The sequence below is a fragment of the Lucilia cuprina genome, chromosome 4, assembly GCF_022045245.1.
Source record: "Lucilia cuprina isolate Lc7/37 chromosome 4, ASM2204524v1, whole genome shotgun sequence".
NCBI classification, from domain to species: domain Eukaryota; kingdom Metazoa; phylum Arthropoda; class Insecta; order Diptera; family Calliphoridae; genus Lucilia; species Lucilia cuprina.
This window is the reverse complement of record NC_060952.1, coordinates 92,461,300-92,480,338: the sequence shown is the minus strand read 5'-3', so window position 1 is coordinate 92,480,338 and position 19,039 is coordinate 92,461,300. Positions and strand designations below refer to the sequence as shown.

At 29.2% G+C, this 19,039-nt stretch overlaps 3 protein-coding genes across 4 annotated transcripts; 2 read left to right on the top strand and 1 right to left on the bottom strand.

The window, feature by feature from the left end:
* The first annotated feature begins 952 nt into the window (after positions 1 to 952).
* Positions 953 to 7,653, top strand: LOC111688286 (PAX3- and PAX7-binding protein 1). 2 transcript variants are annotated; one of them, XM_023450774.2, is made up of 13 exons: positions 953 to 1,406; positions 1,636 to 1,979; positions 3,541 to 3,775; positions 3,837 to 4,013; positions 4,152 to 4,657; positions 4,719 to 4,842; positions 4,900 to 5,088; positions 5,156 to 5,304; positions 6,440 to 6,644; positions 6,707 to 6,899; positions 6,970 to 7,129; positions 7,196 to 7,359; positions 7,436 to 7,653. In XM_023450774.2, exons 1-13 carry the CDS (start codon positions 1,112 to 1,114, stop codon positions 7,488 to 7,490), a joined length of 2,796 nt encoding a protein of 931 aa, XP_023306542.2. In that variant the 5' UTR covers positions 953 to 1,111; the 3' UTR covers positions 7,491 to 7,653. The 2 variants fall into 2 exon arrangements, with proteins under 2 accessions (XP_023306542.2, XP_046805617.1); XM_046949661.1 differs by lacking the exons at positions 3,837 to 4,013; positions 4,152 to 4,657; positions 4,719 to 4,842; ... (5 more) ...; positions 7,196 to 7,359; positions 7,436 to 7,653 and having other exon boundaries at positions 1,636 to 1,984; positions 3,541 to 3,679.
* A 1,860-nt stretch (positions 7,654 to 9,513) lies between these two features.
* On the bottom strand, positions 9,514 to 13,483 carry LOC111688288 (E3 UFM1-protein ligase 1 homolog). The gene is made up of 7 exons (XM_023450775.2): positions 13,283 to 13,483; positions 13,011 to 13,209; positions 11,671 to 12,947; positions 10,486 to 10,639; positions 10,252 to 10,417; positions 9,846 to 10,193; positions 9,514 to 9,770 (listed from the first exon to the last, which is right to left on the bottom strand). Exons 1-7 carry the CDS (start codon positions 13,357 to 13,359, stop codon positions 9,631 to 9,633), a joined length of 2,361 nt encoding a protein of 786 aa, XP_023306543.2. The 5' UTR covers positions 13,360 to 13,483; the 3' UTR covers positions 9,514 to 9,630.
* Positions 13,484 to 14,004: 521 nt separating this feature from the next.
* Positions 14,005 to 18,837, top strand: LOC124419769. Its single transcript, XM_046950350.1, has 2 exons — positions 14,005 to 15,316; positions 16,358 to 18,837. Exons 1-2 carry the CDS (start codon positions 14,430 to 14,432, stop codon positions 18,726 to 18,728), a joined length of 3,258 nt encoding a protein of 1,085 aa, XP_046806306.1. The 5' UTR covers positions 14,005 to 14,429; the 3' UTR covers positions 18,729 to 18,837.
* Positions 18,838 to 19,039: the final 202 nt, after the last annotated feature.

Below are 19,039 nucleotides of genomic sequence, written 5' to 3'. Positions count from 1 at the left end.
GCATTTTATGAAAAGTCGACTTTTCGACTTTTTGCATTTTATGAAAAGTCGACTTTTCGACTTTTTGCATTTAGTTAAAAGTCGATTTTTCGACTTTCCTACTTTTTTCGACTTTTTTTTGACTATTTTCGAATTTTTCCGACTATTTTCGACTTTTTCCGATTTTTTCGACTTTTTCCGACTTTTCGACTTTTTCCGACTTTTTTCGACTCTTTCCGACTTTTATTTACAAAGTCGACTTTTCGACTTTTTCATAGACGATAGTCGAGTTATCGATTTTTTTTGGAACAAAATAGTCGACTTCGACTTTATTCGACAAAAAGTCGATTGTTCGATTATTCTAAAGACGATTTATAGAACACTACTACTATGTAATTTCCTTTTTAAATGCCGCGTTTCTAGCGATTTTTGCAGAAGCCGTTACTGATAAAACGCTTTACATAAAGCTTTAAAAACTCCAAAATAAAAAAAAATAATCTAATGTAAATTGCAAGATTTTGCCATTTATTTTCTGCAAAATTAATTAATATATTAAAGTAAAAATTCGTTATATTACGATATATCGATTGTTCGATTATTCGAAAGACGATTTATAGAACACTACTACTATGTAATTTCCTTTTAAAATGCCGCGTTTCTAGCGATTTTTGCAGAAGCCGTTACTGATAAAACGCTTTACATAAAGCTTTAAAAACTCCAAAATAAAGAAAAAATAATCTAATGTAAATTGCAAGATTTTGCCATTTATTTTCTGCAAAATTAATTAATATATTAAAGTAAAAATTCGTTATATTACGATATATATTATTAGTCATTCAACTTTAAACTTTTTTGTAAACAAATTTCCTTATATTCAAAAGCTATTGGCAACATTTTTTTCAATTGACAACATCCTCACTGAATTCCTTTAAAAAAAAGAAGAAGCATTTTCATAGACAGCAAAAAAGAAGAAGCAAAAACATCAATTTTGCAAAACACACAGAAAAAACCGGAAAATTTTCATATAATTTTTTTACTATCTCGTTGCAATTGTTTTGAAAAATACAAAAAAAGCAAGTTAAATTAATATAAAACTACTAAATAAGTGAAAGAAAAACATAAATAAAAAAATATGTCACTTTTTCGCAAACCGAAAAAAATACAAAGAAGGGTATTTTCCAGCACACTGGACGATGATGAGGACGCCAATAATGTTGTAAAAGATGCCCGAAACTCTAATGATAACGATATGGAAGTAGATGATAATGCAGAACTTATAGCACCACCACCGCCACAAATTTCTGTCAAATCGGAGAAAAAGAAAAGTAAGGATAGTAAATCGAAAGCATCGTCTAGTAAAAAAGATGCCAGTGGAGGAGGTGGTGATGTGAGTAAAACGAAGGCTCTGCTTAGTTTTGCAGATGAAGGTAAGTTAATGAATATGTTATAATACTGCTGCTTTGCGTGTTTGAATGTCTTGTCAGAAAATAATGTAATTTTATAATATAAATTAAAATTCAGATTTTTGTATTATAAAATACAATGTAGGTCAGTTCTGTTGCAAAGACCTTATTAATTCATTATGTTTTATCAAGTTATTTTCTTAACAATAAAAATATTTTTATAAAAAAAAACTTTCTTTCATTCACTTTCCAGAGGAAGATGCCGAAGTCTTTCAAGTTCGCAAATCTTCACACAGTAAAAAAGTTATGCGTATGTTGGACAAGGAACGTAGACGCAAAAAGAAGGAAGAACGTTATTCCGATAACATTTCTAGCAGCAGCATTAGTAACAATACTACCGCTACCGCCACCAATAGTCAGCACACAGTCAGCACTCATCATAGTAACCTTTCAAATAGGGAACGTGAAAATGGTTCACGTAATAATAATTCTCATAGTTTAGGTTCATCTTCGACTTCAACAACTAGTTCTACGGAACATAGTAAAAGTAATAAAAGTGATAAAATCCAAACAGAAATACGCACAGACGACTTTGTGGTAAGGTTATTATTATCATTTTTCTACAAACTGAAATTCTAATATAAAATAAAAAAAACAAATATTTTAAACAAGAAAACCGCACCATCAAAAACGTTATATAAAAAAATATATTCTAAGTGTTTGGTTTGAAAGAAAAAATAATATATTTTTTAAAACAAAAGTGTTCAAGAAAAGTATTATTTTTTCTTTTTTTCTGTAAATATTTAACAAATGTGATTTTAGGACATTTTGTTAATAATCAACAAAAAATTTCGTAATGAAATATTTAAAAGAATTGGATTATCTTATTTTTTAATTACAAACATATTTTATAATTTTTCTTTATCTTAAGTATTCTGATCTTAGGGTTTAAAAATTTTCTTTAAATTTAGGTCAAATTTTTTTATTAAATTTATTATTAAATTCAACTTTTTCAGTATCCGAATCTAAGTAACTTTTCATATAAAAAGTAATCAGAATCTGAGTAAATTTCCCCACAGAAAAGTGATCAAAATTTTAGGAACTTTTCCTATAGAAAAGTGACTAAAATTTGAGAAACTTTCTATAGAAAGGTGATCAGAATTTGAGCAACTTTTTGTATAGAGAAGTTTTAGAATCTGGGCAAATTTTCCTATAAAAGAGTAATCAAAATCTAGGCAAATTTTCCTATAGAAAAGTCATTCTGAGCAACTTTTTCTATAGAAAAGTCATTCTGAGCAACTTTTTCTATAGAAAAGTCATCAGAATCTGAGCAACTTTTCCTATAAAAAAGTGATCAGAATCTGAGCAACTTTTCCTATAGAAAAGTGATCAGAATCTGAGCAACTTTTCCTATAGAAAAGTGATCAGAATCTGAGCAACTTTTCCTATAGAAAAGTGATCAGAATCTGAACAACTTTTCCTTTAGAAAAGTGATCAGAATCTGAACAACTTTTCCTTTAGAAAAGTGATCAGAATCTGAACAACTTTTCCTTTAGAAAAGTGATCAGAATCTAAGCAACTTTTCCTATAGAAACGAGATTAGAATCTGAGCAACTTTTTCTATAGAAAAGTGATTAGAATCTGAGCAACTTTTCCTATAGAAAAGTTGTAAGAATCTGAGCAACTTTTACTATAGAAAAGTGATCAGAATCAGAGGAAATTTTACTATAGAAAAGTGATCAGAATCTAAGCAACTTTTCCTATAGAAAAGTGATCAGAATCTGAGCAACTTTTCCTATAGAAAAGTGATCAGAATCTGAGCAACTTTTCCTATAGAAAAGTGATCAGAATCTAAGCAACTTTTCCTATAAAAAAGTGATCAGAATCTGAGCAGCTTTTCCTGTAGAAAAGTGATCAGAATCTGAGCAACTTTTCCTATAGAAAAGTGATCAGAATCTAAGCAACTTTTCCTATAGAAACGAGATTAGAATCTGAGCAACTTTTCCTATAGAAAATTGGTCAGAATCTGAGCAATTTTTGCTATAGAAAACTCTTTAATATGTATAACTTTAATGCAATAAAACTTTTGATCTTTTTAAAATGAAATTGAGTCATTTCAAGATTAACTAATCTATTATTTTTAATTCCTTGTTCACAGCTGGTGGTAAAGAAATCTCAACCGGACATAATATTAAATGGTCGAGCCGCTTTGTGTGCCGGTCGCAATGACATGTCTGACGAAGATGATGAACAAAGTGATAATGAACGTAATGGCAGCAAACATAGATTTTCCAAACCAGATCATTTAAAGCAAATGTTAGAAAGTGGTTCTATACCAGACGCTGCTATGATACATGCTGCACGTAAGAGAAGACAAAAGGCTCGGGAGCAAGGTAAGTAGTTTATTAATATTTTATAGAAAATTTTATTTATAAATTAATGTAAAAACTTTAGGTGATTTCATAACCATAGACGAACCTAAGGTAGAAACTAAAAAAGGCAGTCGCTTAGCCAGAGAAGATATAGAAGGCGATAATTCGGATGATGAGGAACGAGTAGATATGAATGCTATAACCGGCATAAAAGAACGTGAAGAAAGACGTGAAAAATTCTATGCTGTTGAAAAAGATTGTATGTAATTAATAAAAAATCGCTACGGTTTGTTACAGAGTGACCACAACTAATTTTAAAACTAGTTTAAAAAAATTTACCAAACATTTGTTATATAAAAAAAGCTTTAACATTTTACTCTACTTTCTGTCCAATTAGATACTGATGAAGATTCAGATTGTGAAACTCATGAATGGGAAAATCAACAGATACGTAAAGGTGTAACAGGTGCTCAATTGGTTAATGCTCAACATGAATCGGTTCTATCACGTTTTATGATTAAATCAAATATGGAAAATGCTTTAGAAGCTCCACCCCAACCCGAGTCTACATCTTCATTACTAGAGCAGGCCTATGCTAAATGTACATTGGAGAAACCTCAGCAAGTCTTAAGTGCCAATAAACCGAAGAAGGATAAAACAAAAGCAACCGCATTAAGATCACCACAAGAAATACGAGATGCTATAGGAGAACGTTTGTGTAAGTTAAAAGAACTTAACAGTAATCATTTGGAAGATATCGAAAGAATTGGCAGAGAAATGCAAGCCATGAAATTAGAAGAAATGGATTGTAAGCAGAAAGCTCCTACAGCAGCAGCAAAATATAGATTTTATCAGGAAATTAAGTGTTATGTTACAGATTTAATAGATTGTCTTAATGAAAAGGTGGGTTAAAGAAATGTTATTTGTTTTAACAAATTATAAAAGAAACTCGATTTACTTCTAGACACCAATAATAACAGATTTAGAAAAACGTTGCCTACAATTCTTTGGCAAACATCAGCTTTTCTTAACCGATCGTCGAAGACAGGATGTACGTGATCAAGCTAAAGAAATGGCTGAAGCAGCTAGTAAGTTAAATTTTATTATATTTTTCTTCGCCCTTAGTTATTTTTATATTGTTTTAGAACCTTCTACCACACGCCGTGGTGCTGAGTATGATGAACAGGTTCGCCGTGCTGCCGAACGTGAGGGCAGACGTACTAGACGTCGTTGTGAACGTGAAAGACAGGATATGTTAAGTTCACATTTAGATGGCATGTCTTCGGATGAGGAAACTTCTGATCGTTATCAAGAATTATTTCAAAATGAATTGGGTTTGTGATATAAGTTTAATTTTTAAACAATTTGTTTTTTTAACTTATGACTTTATTTTCCTTGTAGAAGAACTTATTAAAGAAGGCTTAGAAGTAATGGACGATGTTACCGATGAATTTAGTAAAATTGAAATAATTTTAACAAAATTCTATGCTTGGCGTAAAACGGATATGCCTTCATATAAAGATGCTTTTGTTAGTTTATGTTTGCCCAAGGTAAAGTATATTAATTTTATATGATGAAGATACTATCACTATACTTTCGAGGATAATAATTAATTCTGGAACAAAATTTTCTAATAAGGTGTCTTGAATCAGAGCAAATTTCTCTATAGAAAAGTTTGTCTGAATCGGAGCATCTTTTTCTATAGAAAAGCTTTCTAAACGTTAGGAACGTTGTGTTAATCAGAGCAAGTTTTTCTATAGAAAAATTGTTTGAATCAGAACAACTTTTTCTATAGAAATGTTGTTTGAATCAGAACAACTTTTTCTATAGAAAAGTTGTCTGAATTAGAACAACTTTTTCTAAAGATAAGTTGTCTGAATCGGAACAACTTTTTCTATAAAAAAGTTTTCAGAATCAGAACTATTTTTTCTATAGAAAAGTTTGTGTGAATCAGAGCAACTTTTTCTAATGAAAACTTGGCCGAATCAGAACTACTTTTTATATAGAAAAGTTGTCTGCATCAGAGCTACTTTTTCTATAAAAAAATTGTCTGAATAAGTGCAACTTTTTCTATAGAAAAGTTGTCTTAATCAGAGCAAATTTTTCTATATAAAAGTTGTCTGAATCTGAACAACTTTTTCTATAGAAAAGTTGTCTGAATCTGAACAACTCTTTCTATAGAAAAGTTGTCTGAATCTGAACAACTTTTTCTATAGAAAAGTTGTCTGAATCTGAACAACTTTTTCTATAGAAAAGTTGTCTGAATCTGAACAACTTTTTCTATAGAAAAGTTGTCTGAATCTGAACAACTTTTTCTATAGAAAAGTTGTCTGAATCAGAGCAACTTTTTCTATAGGAAAGTTGTCTGAATCAGAGCAACTTTTTCTATAGAAAAGTTGTCTGAATCAGTGCAACTTTTTCTATAGAAAAGTTGTCTGAATCAGAGCAACTTTTTCTATTGAAAAGTTATCTGAATCAGAAAAACGTAGTCCAAAGAAAAGTTGTCTGTATCAGAACAACTTATTCTAAAGAAAAGTTGCATCTTTTTCTATAGAAAATTGTCAGAATCAGAGCAACTTCTTTAAAAGAAAAGTAGTCTGAATCAGATCTACTTCTTCTGTTTGAAAGTTGGCTGAATCCGATCGTACTGATCAACTTAATTTTATCATAAATTTTATATTTTAGATACTTGGTCCTCTGATAAGACTTGAAATGTTGACTTGGTCTCCATTGATGGCAGATTTTAAAGATATTGAAAAACTCAATTGGTATTCAGCTGCCATGTTGTATGCCTGGAGTGAAGACGAAACAGAGGAGGTACTTAAACAAGATCCTGATGTTAATTTAGTGCCCACATTGTTAGAGAAAATAATATTACCCAAATTAATAGGTAAATACAGGGAGTAGTCTGTAAAGGTAGTTATTGATTTCTTATTATACGTTTTCTTTTAGATATTGTAACACATTGTTGGGATCCTTTATCGACAACACAAACATTACGTTTAATTGGTTTCATAAATCGTTTGGGTAGAGATTTTCCTTTAAAAGAAGATGGAAAAACATTGCAACAGTTGTTTAATGCAATTTTAGAGAAAATGAAATTGGCTTTAGAAAATGATGTTTTTATACCCATATTTCCGAAACAGTAAGTCAAAAGAAATGTCTAAAGTGGACACAATTCATTTGCTATTGAAACTTTATTTTGTTTCTTTAAGGGTGCAAGAAAATAAGACCTCATTCTTTCAGCGTCAATTTTGCAGTGGTTTAAAATTGTTTCGTAATTTCTTATCCTGGCAGGGTATTATAGCCGATAAACCTTTAAGGGAAATGGCTATAGGATCTCTACTTAATCGTTATTTATTATTAGCTATGAGGGTAAGTTATCTAAAGTGTTTTGTTTTGATATAAAATTATTAATATTTTTTTTTTAAATCACTTCAGGTTTGTACACCTAACGATGCTATAAGCAAAGCTTATATTATTGTCAATACTTTACCGACCGCCTGGCTGCAGCCAGATTCTGAATGTTTAAAAAATCTACAATTATTTATCACCTACATTAAACAGACTTTAGAATCATGTGATGCTAATAATCCCTTATTTATGTAAGTTTTTTTTTATTTATTTACTTAAACTATTTAATAACTTTTTCTTATAAAATTAATTTTCTTTTTCTTTTAGGCAAACTAGTGATAAAGCCAAACAAATCTTACAAAGACTTCATAGTAATAATTAATTTATCTAATGTTTTACTAAATTATGAAATGCATTTTTCCATCATTAAATGAAAAAAACACATAATTTTAATTAAAAAGAAACAAATTATCTTACAAAAAAGTAAATATAAAATCAATCATTAAAAAATAGTCAGTTTCAAATTGTTCTTGTAAATATTTTAAAATAAAAAATAATTAATAATAAAAAGTTTTCTATTAATTAAAAATTAAAGTTTTTTTGAATTGCAGTTTTTTTTGAAATATGTAACAACTTTTTAAAATTAAAAAATTTTGGTTAAATCCGAGAAAATTTTTCGTTCGAAAATTTGTCAGATACGAATTTACCTTTCTATAACAACTTTGTCTGAGTTTGATCGACTGTTCTGAGTGAATCAGATTATAAATGTTTTTTTATAGAAAGAATCAGATCAATTTTTTCTATAGAAAAGTTGTTTTTTCTATAGAAAAGTTTTTCTATAGAAAAGTTGTCTGAATCAGATCAACTTTTTCTATAGAAAAGTTGTCTGAATCAGATCAACTTTTTCTATAGAAAAGTTGTCTGAATCAGATCAACTTTTTCTATAGAAAAGTTGTCTGAATCAGATCAACTTTTTCTATAGAAAAGTTGTCTGAATCAGATCAACTTTTTCTATAGAAAAGTTGTCTGAATCAGATCAACTTTTTCAATAGAAAAGTTGTCTGAATCAGATCAACTTTTTCTATAGAAAAGTTGTCTGAATCAGATCAACTTTTTCTATAGAAAAGTTGTCTGAATCAGATCAACTTATTCTATAGAAAAGTTGCCTGAATCAGATCAACTTTTTTTATAGAAAAGTTGTCTGAATCAGATCAACTTTTTTTATAGAAAAGTTGTCTGAATCAGATCAACTTTTTTATAGAAAAGTTGTCTGAATCAGATCAACTTTTTTTATAGAAAAGTTGTCTAAATCAGATCAACTTTTTCTATAGAAAAGTTGTCTGAATCAGATCAACTTTTTCTATAGAAAAGTTGTCTGAATCAGATCAACTTTTTCTATAGAAAAGTTGTCTGAATCAGATCAACTTTTTCTATAGCAAAGTTGTCTGAATCAGATCAACTTTTTCTATAGAAAAGTTGTCTGAATCAGATCAACTTTTTCTATAGAAAAGTTGTCTGAATCAGATCAACTTTTTTTATAGAAAAGTTGTCTGAATCAGATCAACTTTTTCTATAGAAAAGTTGTCTGAATCAGATCAACTTTTTCTATAGAAAAGTTGTCTGAATCAGATCAACTTTTTCTATAGAAAAGTTGTCTGAATCAGATCAACTTTTTCTATAGAAAAGTTGTCTGAATCAGATCTACTTTTTCTATAGAAAAGTTGTCTGAATCAGATCAACTTTTTCTATAGAAAAGTTGTCTGAATCAGATCAACTTTTTCTATAGAAAAGTTGTCTGAATCAGATAAACTTTTTCTATAGAAAAGTTGTCTGAATCAGATGAACTTTTTCTATAGAAAAGTTGTCTGAATCAGATCAACTTTTTCTATAGAAAAGTTGTCTGAATCAGATGAACTTTTTCTATAGAAAAGTTGTCTGAATCAGATCAACTTTTTCTATAGAAAAGTTGTCTGAATTAGATCAACTTTTTCTATAGAAAAGTTGTCTGAATTAGATCAACTTTTTCTATAGAAAAGTTGTCTGCATCAGATTAACTTTTTCTATAGAATAGTTGTTTGAATCAGATTAACTTTGTCTGTAGAAAAGTTGTCTAAATCAGATGCAATGTTGTTCGAATCATCTTAAACTTTTCTATAGAAAAGTTGTCTGAATTTGTTCAACTTTTTCTATAGATGATGAACTAAATCAGAGCAACTTTTTCTAAAGTTATTTAAATCAGATCAACTTTTTCTATAGAAGTTTTCTGAATAATAAAAACTACTTTAAAAGCTTTTAGTTCTGATTTAAATTTTTTTTTTTGTTCAACAATTTTTATTTTAATTAAAATATATATTGCAAAAACCGTAAAGAAGAAATATAAAAAAAAACACTTTATGAGCAACAAATTAAATTAATAAAATGGAATTTAATTATTATTTACAAATTCTTAAAATGGCCAAAAAGAAAAACTAGAGTAAAACAAAACTATTATTTACTTAAGCAACTAAATACGGAAATGCTAGTTAGTCGGTTTTAGAAAGACCAGGTTTTTCAAATGTTGCAGCCAATTGCTTAATTTTAGGTTCTAATTCCTGTAAATCAGAACTAGCTGCGGAATATTCTTGAGAATCCGAGGACAAACGTAAAACGCTAATGACCAAATCTAGAAAAAAAATTTATAAAAAAAAAGAGAAATTTAAAAAAAAAAACATATCAATCTTTTTTAATAAAAACTCACCATGATATTGTGTTAAAAGTTTATTTTGTTCATCGGACAAGGAGCTATTAATAAAGGCTAAAATTTGTGATACAAATTTACCACTAGCATGAAGAATACAACCAGTTATGGTGGTAAATAAGATCAAAGCTGTTAAATGCAATATTAAAGCGGGTTCTGAGCATTGTTGCAATTGTTCCAAGAGCTTTTCACGATGCTGTATGATTAAGGGACGTTCTTTTTTCTTGTCAACTTTCTTAACAATCATGCTGCAAGTTTTCAAAACCGCTTCCGTGGCCAAAACAAATTCATCAATTGACTTATTGAGAGCCTTATTTAATTCCATTAAAGCTGGTTTGTAATCACCTCCTAAAATGTGATTTATTTAGTTATTTCTTTTTAAACTAATGAATAGACAAATACTTACCACATTCTTGAGCCAATTTATTACGTTGATCTACATTTAGATTTGTGTTTTTTAATTCAATTTGACATTCGTGAGCTATATAGGCCATCAATTCATTACACATATCATTACCCAAAGATTTTAGTAAATATTTGATTAAATCTGCTTGTGTTGCCACAGGGAAAAGCTGTTTGTTTTTTGGAGGGAGATTTCTTTAGTTATTTGAGAATTTTGTATTTGATTGTGTTTACATACCTTTAGTCCCTTTTCGTATAGACGTAAATCAACTAAGAGTGTATTGATTTTCTCTTGGACACCAGCATGAGTTTGTCCACTGCCTGCCGCACTCTTTTGCAAAGTTATTTCATATAGTTCTTGGGCCTTAGCCAGTGCAAGTTGATTTAATTGTCTAAAGAAAGTTTGTTATGGAATATATCATTTACTAATTTCCTGAATGTGTCTTCTGACAAACGGAGCAACTTTTTCTATAAAAAAGTGATCAGCATCTGAACAATTTTTCTATAAAAAAGTGATCAGCATCTAAGCAAATTTAGCTATAGAAAAGTGATCAGAATCTAAGCATCTTTACCTATAGTAAGCGATCAGAGCAACTTTTACAATAGAATGGTGATCAGAATCCGAGCAACTTTTCCTATAGAATAGTGATCAGAATCTGAGCAACATTTCCTATATAAAAGTGATCAGAATCTGAGCAACTTTTCCTATAGAAAAGTGATCAGAATCTGAGCAACTTTTCCTATAGAAAAGTGATCAGAATCTGAGTAACTTTTCCTATAGAAAAGTGATCAGAATCTGAGCAACTTTTCCTATAGAAAAGTGATCAGAATCTGAACAACTTTTCCTATAGAAAAGTGATCAGAATCTGAGCAACTTTTCCTATAGAAAAGTGATCAGAATCTGAGCAACTTTTTCTATAGAAAAGTAATAAGAATCTGAGCAACTTTTTCTATAGAAAAGTGATCAGAATCTGAGCAACTTTTCCTATAGAAAAGTGATCAGAATCTGAGCAATTTTTTCTATAGAAAAGTGATCAGAATCTGAGCAACTTTTCCTATAGAAAAGTGATCAGAATCTGAGCAACTTTTCCTATAGAAAAGTGATCAGAATCTGAGCAACTTTTCTTATAGAAAAGTGATCAGAATTTGAGCAACTTTTCCTATAGAAAAGTGATCAGAATCTGAGCAACTTTTCCTATAGAAAAGTGATCAGAATCTCAGCAACTTATTTTATAAAAAAATGGTCAGAATCTAAGCACCTATTCCTATAGAAAAGTGATCAGAATTTGAGCAACTTTTTCTAAAGAAAAACGATCAGAGTGTGAGCAACTTTTGTATAGAATCCATGAAACTCTTTCTACAGAAAAGTTGTGAGAATCTCACATTTTTGTAGAAAACTTTTGTAAATTCTTTTTCTACTCACTCATGATACATGGCCGCGATATCTTCGTTTAATTCATCAATGCCCAATGCTGATGTTTCCTTATTCAAAACCTTGACAATATCGGCAATAGTTATCAATTCTAGTTGTTTTTTATTGCCTGACGAACCACCACCAGTGCCGCTACCACCAAAGTTATCTTCATCATCACTTTCGAAATCGTTTTTGCCTCCCTTCTTACCACCACGTTGATGTTTCTTAGTGGATTTGGTTTTAGTTTCACGACCTTGAGAACCACCACCTGCCTTGCCGGAGGAAGCTTTCTTGCGGCGTTCATCACGTTTGTCCACTATTTCATCATCGTCAAAATCTTTACGCTGACCAGATTTAGCTGATAATTGTTTTATGGCCACATGCTGTTGATAGCTACCATTTTCCACTGCCGTCTTGGCTTTGGCACAAGCTAATTCACGGCAGGGTAAAGTTAATTCTTCTAAATATTGAGGTGTAAATACCACTGAAGCACCTAAAGAACCGATTAGCACGAAATTGGAGAAGGTGGCTTGATTTTTGGACATTATAGCATCAAACAATTCCTCACGATCGGAGGAGGACATGTTAGAGGGCAGCAGAGAAGATAAATCGATAAATTGTTTGGCTGCTGTCAAAGCGGGCATAACAGTAAGTTCTACTAGTTTTGAACTAACCGCACAACGTTTTAAAAACAACAGTTCCTCATCGGGAAATTGTTTAGTGATAAATTGTTTGGCATTTGTAATGCCCAACTTGTTAATGGCATCATATTCCAAGAAACCATTTTGACGATAGAAATTATTAACCCAATCCGCTTGCATTTTAGCATAAATGTTAGGCACGTATTGAGCATTAGCCTGTTTAGAGGTTACATGGCCAGCAGGATTGATTTCATCCACCAAAGTATGGAATATTTTCTGTTGTATATTGGTCTGTTGTAAAATTACCGAAACATTTGTAGGACGTGTAAGAGCCGCCAAAGCACCACGTATTTTAGCCTTACATCTTTGTAAATAGGCTTGAGTAAAGAATATCTTAGGATTTGAGGGATCTTGACGACCCTTAATGATTTTACCCAAATGTTTTTCCAGCACATGAGTCAGCAAAAAGTCCGAAGGTAAATCAAATTGTTCGGTTAAATCATTAACCGAAATTTCACCTTTTTGTAATAATTTCTCATTGATTTCTTGAGCTATATAGGTGATATAATCCTCGTCTATAAGTTGTCCCAAAATAAAATGTACATTGGGACTTTCCAAAGCGATTTTATTAGCCACCTCTTCAATCTTTAAACATTTTAAAGATTAATATTTTATTATACATTTATGTTAAAAAAAATAACAACTTACCCTAGTCAAATCCACATTTAAGGTTTTACTAACTTCCACCAAATTAACTCTACCCCCATTGACATACAACTCATCTTGTACTTCACGTTCCAAATGGTCTGGTGTTATGTACTCTTTACCATCATTGGTAAATATTACCTCTAAAAGTTTCTTTTCCAATAGTAAGGTAACAATTTCTATACAATTACGTTCGGATAATCTAAAATATTGGTTTGTATAGTTATTTTTTATAAAAATTATACTATTGAGTTTCCCAATTGTTAGTTGCTTACTTTTGTAAAGTTGATGTTAATTGTGCCTTTTGAAAGTCAGCAGCTAAACGTTTTACTTCATCCCAATCGTTAGACATGTTTAATTTCTTTAATTTTTAAGTGTTTTTATTATTAAATATAACAATTTGTATTGTTTAAATAAAAGAAATTCCAACACTTCACAATTTTATTACTGAAAAAAAAAACAACAAAACTGTAACGTCAACAATGCCAGCAAGTTGTATTTTTAATTACAGGTGGATGTACAAACAGCTGTTTAAAAATCACATTCCCAATAGTGTTATAAAGAGATGCCAGAGTTTAATTTTCGTCTTAAGTTCAAGAATAGGGTTTTTATTACTTAATTGTGATTATTTTCTGTCAATAAATCATTGTTAATGATTATTGAGAGAAAATTAATACATAATTTACACAACAATGGCATTTTCTTTAATATAAAATTGAAGTGTGCAGAGATTTTCACTATTTATGTAATTTTATGTTTTTTTTCGTGAATTGTTAATTCCTTTTGATATTTTTGAGTACAAGATAAAACTTTGCAGTGTTGCCATACAAAACAACAGAAAACCTCACTGTTTGTTATCAAAACAACGCATGTTTTATAAAAAAGAAGAAGATAATTGCAAATGTAATATGAAAATTAATGAAAAACAAATTTAAAAGAAAAAAATATATTGTGAAGTCTCCTAAACTTATACTAAACGATAAATCAAACATTTGAATGTTTATTTTAATAAAAATTGTTTAATATTTCTTTTGCATCAGTTGTTAACACTTTTGCATTTCTTACTCAAGTTTAAACCATTTCCATGGGGCGCTTAAACTAGCAAACAAAATTAACTGATTGAGTATTCAAAAACAACTTTCGAAGATTTATTTCAATTTAATCCTTTACCTAAAGATTGCCACTTTAGAAGAGAGGTTTAGAGAAAACTCTAATTGATCTGGCAATTATGTTTGCAGTAACAGGCTTCAAAATTGTGTTGGAATACAAACACATATTACTTTATGTCAACAATCTAGAAGTTTAAATGTAAACAAATCTCTACATTTCGCTAAAAAAAATTAAGTAAATTTAAAAACTGTACAAATTTAGAAGTGAAAAGGTTAACAACATAGCGGATAATTTCTTAGAAACGTATAAATTATGGATGCAGAAAAGACAATAACAAACAAAACAGTACCTACGCCACCGCCACCAACGAGTTTAGTCAAAACAGTAAAAAGTGCATTTAACGCAAGACTACTAACTCTAGAGTATAATAATTCAAAAACAGAATGTCTTGTACCTGAAACATTTCTAAAAGAAGCATTTGAACAATTACAGCATAAAGTTAAAAAATTTTTAAAGGTTAATATTGCTTTCAAATTTAATATTGTGCTAAGCGCAGTTTATGCTAAACAAAATCCTAAGGACTTGGAAAATACTGCCGTGGAATTAAAATATTTTCCAACAGATACAAAAGAAGTTTTTGATATTAAATGTTATGAGGAGTTATTTAAAGAAAATATTAACAGCATTGTACGCCAGACAGAAGAATTCCATGGTAAATGTGGCAGTTGGTCTATAGTGCAGTTAATTAAATTGGAATTAAATCTATATAGATATCAACCTTTAAAGGGTTCCAGTTATATACCACTACCATCAAATATAGTAAAAAGACATGCCATTATAAATGTTAAAAATAAAGATATTTACTGTTTCAAATGGGCTCTAATGGCGGCTATAGCTGACTTGGGTCAACGTCCCAATAAATACAATGTCGGCAATAATATAAGCTGTGAAATTATAAAATTTAAAGGTTATAATTTAAATTTCAAGGGTTTAAGCTTTCCACTCAAACTAAACGATATTTCTATATTTGAGGACAATAATCCAAATATAAGTATAAATGTATTTGGTTATGATAAAGAAACTAATAAAATTGTTGGTCCTTATTATAGAAGAAAAGCAAAAAGATCAAAACATATAAACCTTTTGTTTCTTCAAGATAAATCTAATTCACATTATGTATGGATAAAAAATATGTCGAGGTAAGTTTTTTTGTTTAGAAAAAATATAGTAAGACTTCTATATTCGGCTATGCCGAATCTTATATACCCTTCACCACGGTGTGTTAAAAAAACACAGTCAGTAGTTAAAATTCGACTTTTCAACTTTTTGCATTTTTTTCAAAAGTCGACTTTTAGTATTTTGTAAATAGTCGACTTTTCGACTATTTTTGACTTTTTACATTTTCCGACTATTTGAGAGTAGTCGGCGATTTTCGACTTTTTCCGATTTTTTTCGATTTTCATCTATTTTCGACTGTTTGACTATTTTTGTCTTTTTTCGACTTTTCGACTATTTTAGACTTTTTCCTACTTTTTGACTATTTTCGACTTTTTTTCGACTATTTCAAATTGTCTACGATTTTCGACTTTTTCCGACTTTTTTCGATTTTCCGACTTTTTAACTATTTTTGACTTTTTCCGACTTTTTGACTATTTTCGACTTTTTCCGACTTTTTCCGACATTTTCTGACTTTTTTTAGACTTATCGACTATTTTCGACTTTTTGACTTTTTCCGACTTTTCGACTTTTTTCCACTTTCCGACTTTTCGACTTATATTTCCAAAGTCGACTTTTCGCCTTTTTCACAGACGATAGTCGTGTTATCGACTTTTTTCGACAAAAAGTCGATTGTTCAATTATTCGAAAGTCGATTTATAGAATCATATACATAATCTCATGTTTCAAGCCAACAACAACACACTAGTGCTGATTTTTGCTTATATCTCCGATATTTATGGACCGATTTTGCTGATTTAAATAGCGATCTTTTCGAAAGCATGTCTAACAGAATTATTGAAGATTCGAATTTCGCCGATATTTGGGGTCCTCTAAAAACTGATTTCAACAAACATACAGACGGACAGGCGGACCGACGAACATGGTTTAATCGACTGTGCTATCTATAAGGATCCAGAATATAGAGGGTCGGAATATTATATTATAGAAATTACAAACCTTTCTCACGAAGGTGAAGGGTATAAAAATAAAGATGTTCTTAGAAAAAAAACCTTCTTTTTCAGATTACTTAAATCTCAACTAACGCAGAATCCAAGAAAACTTTATATATGTGATGATTGCTTGCAACATTATAATGAAAAGAACAGATTGGAGGAGCATTTTCAAAATGATTGCCAAAAGATCGTAAATATACCCAAAAAAGATAATACTATATTAGAATTTAAGAATTGTGATAAAACCATAGATGTGCCATTTGTTATTTATGCAAATTCTACATATATATATGAAAATCTTGAAACTAGAAGTAATCCAAAGCCATATGCTTTTTGTTATTTTATAAAATGTAATTTTAATGAAACTTTAGACAAATTGCGCTGCTTTAAAGGACATAATGCGGCTGGAGAATTTGTCAAGAGTTTAATTAAAGATGTTAATTATTTTTATAGCAATTATCTAACCAAATTAAAGCCCATTAAACAAAATTTAAATGAAACTGAAAATTTAGAATTTCTTAAAAACGATAAATGTCATATTTGTTTGGATAAAATTAACAATTGTGAGATATTTGTTAAAGAATTTTATAGTTTCGACAACGAACCAATTAATTTTATTTCACAAAATAAAAACGATTACATATCATTGACGAAAATTATAAATACTGATATAGGTGCTAAAATTGAAATAAGATTTTTAGACTCCTTTAGATTTTTACCCAAAAAATTAGCTGATCTAGTTAAAGATTTAAAAATACAAGATTTTAAAATAATTAAATCCATGTTTCCCAATGATGATCTTAAGTTTAATCTACTTATAAGAAAAGGAGTTTTTCCCTTTGACTATTTAAATTCATGGGAAAAACTTAACGATACTTGTTTACCTAGTCGTGAACAATTCTACAACCAATTGAATGAGCTGGAATGTTCTTTAGAGGACTATAAACATGCTCAAGATATTTGGACTACATTTAAATGTAAAATATTACAAGATTATTTAATAATGCATTTAAAAACTAATGTTATGTTACAGACGGATGTATTTGAGTATTTTAGAAGAATTTGTAAATGTAGTTACAGCTTAGATCCCTGCCACTACTATACAGCAGAGGAACTCTCTTGGGATGCCATGTTAAAAATTACAAAATTTAGATTTGCTTCATTAACTGATAAAACTATGATTTCATTTTTACAAAAAGGTTTACGTGGTGATGTGGCGGTTTGCTCTCAAAGATATGCCAAAGCAAATAATAAATATCTTGAGGATTATAATGATCAATTGCCAGCCAAATATTTAATACAATTCGAAAATGAGAATTTATACGATTGGGCCATGTCACAAGTTCTACCAGAAAGAGATTTTAAATGGTTAACGGATGTTGAAAAATTTTCTTTAGATTCTTTAACAAATGATAACAATTATGGTTACATATTAGAAGTTGACCTGAAATATCCTCAAGAAGTACATGACTTACATAATAGCTTACCCTTTTGCTGTGAAAAGAAAACTTTTCTCGATTTTAAAGAAGAGAAATTACTTGTTGATTTAAATGATAAACATAATTACATTATTTACCATAAAAATCTACAACAATGCTTAAAACATGGTTTAAAATTGCAAAAAATTCATCGTATACTTAAGTTTAAACAAAGTAATTGGTTAGAGAAGTATATAATCATCAATGGTAAGGGTAAAACGAATTTTGAAAAATATGTTTTTAGATTATTAAATAAAGCTTTATACAATAAAATCATGGAGAAAAGATATAAGGATACAACTATAAAGGTATTTAACAAATGGGAAAATGAAGCCAGAAAAGCAGGAGTTCGTGCCTATGTAGCTAAGGCTGAATTTCGAAATGCACATATATTTGAAGAAAATCTAGTGGCAATAGAATTAGATAATACCTATAGCTACTATAAACCGATTTATTTAGAGTTTATAATATTGGAATTGATTAAATGGAAAATGTATAATTTTCATTATGATTGTATGATGCCAAAGTTTAATGATAATATACAATTAAACTATATGGATGCTAATGTATTAATTTATACCATAACTATGAATGATATAAAGATTTATAAAGATTTAAAATTTCTACAGAATTTAGATTTTAAGGTAAATGAGAAAATTTTCCTAAAATGTTATATAGGTTTAAGATCTAAAATGTATTCTTTAAAAATTGTACAATCTGGAGAAAATGTTTGTAAAAATGGTATTATTTCTTTAACTAATTTAAAATTTTGTTTTTCGAATAAAACTCTTAATTGTCTTCCTTTTAGTGAATTTAATTCAAAATTACACAATTTATACTCGGAACTCATTAGGGATGAATCTTCAAAATATTTAGATAATAAGAGAATTATATATTATGATAACATTAATACATTATCTAGGGGTCATTATAAAAATGATGACTGTGTTATGAGTGAATAACTACATATTTATAATTAAGTACTAAACTTAAGTTTGAAAAAAATTTTTTTACAAAATTTTTAAATAAATTAAGAATAAAGTGATATAAATATAAACATTGTTTTTTAATAAATTTAATTGTCGTTTTTTTTATAAAAAAGTTTGAAAAAATTTTTATAAATTTATTGATAAAATTTCTCAAAAATATTAATTTTTGATAAAAATTTCAAAATTTTATTAAAAATTTTTTATTGAAAATGTTTTTCTCTTAAAGAAAATTAAATTTTTTTTTTAAAATGTGCTTAAGATTTAAGATTCTCCACAAAATTTTA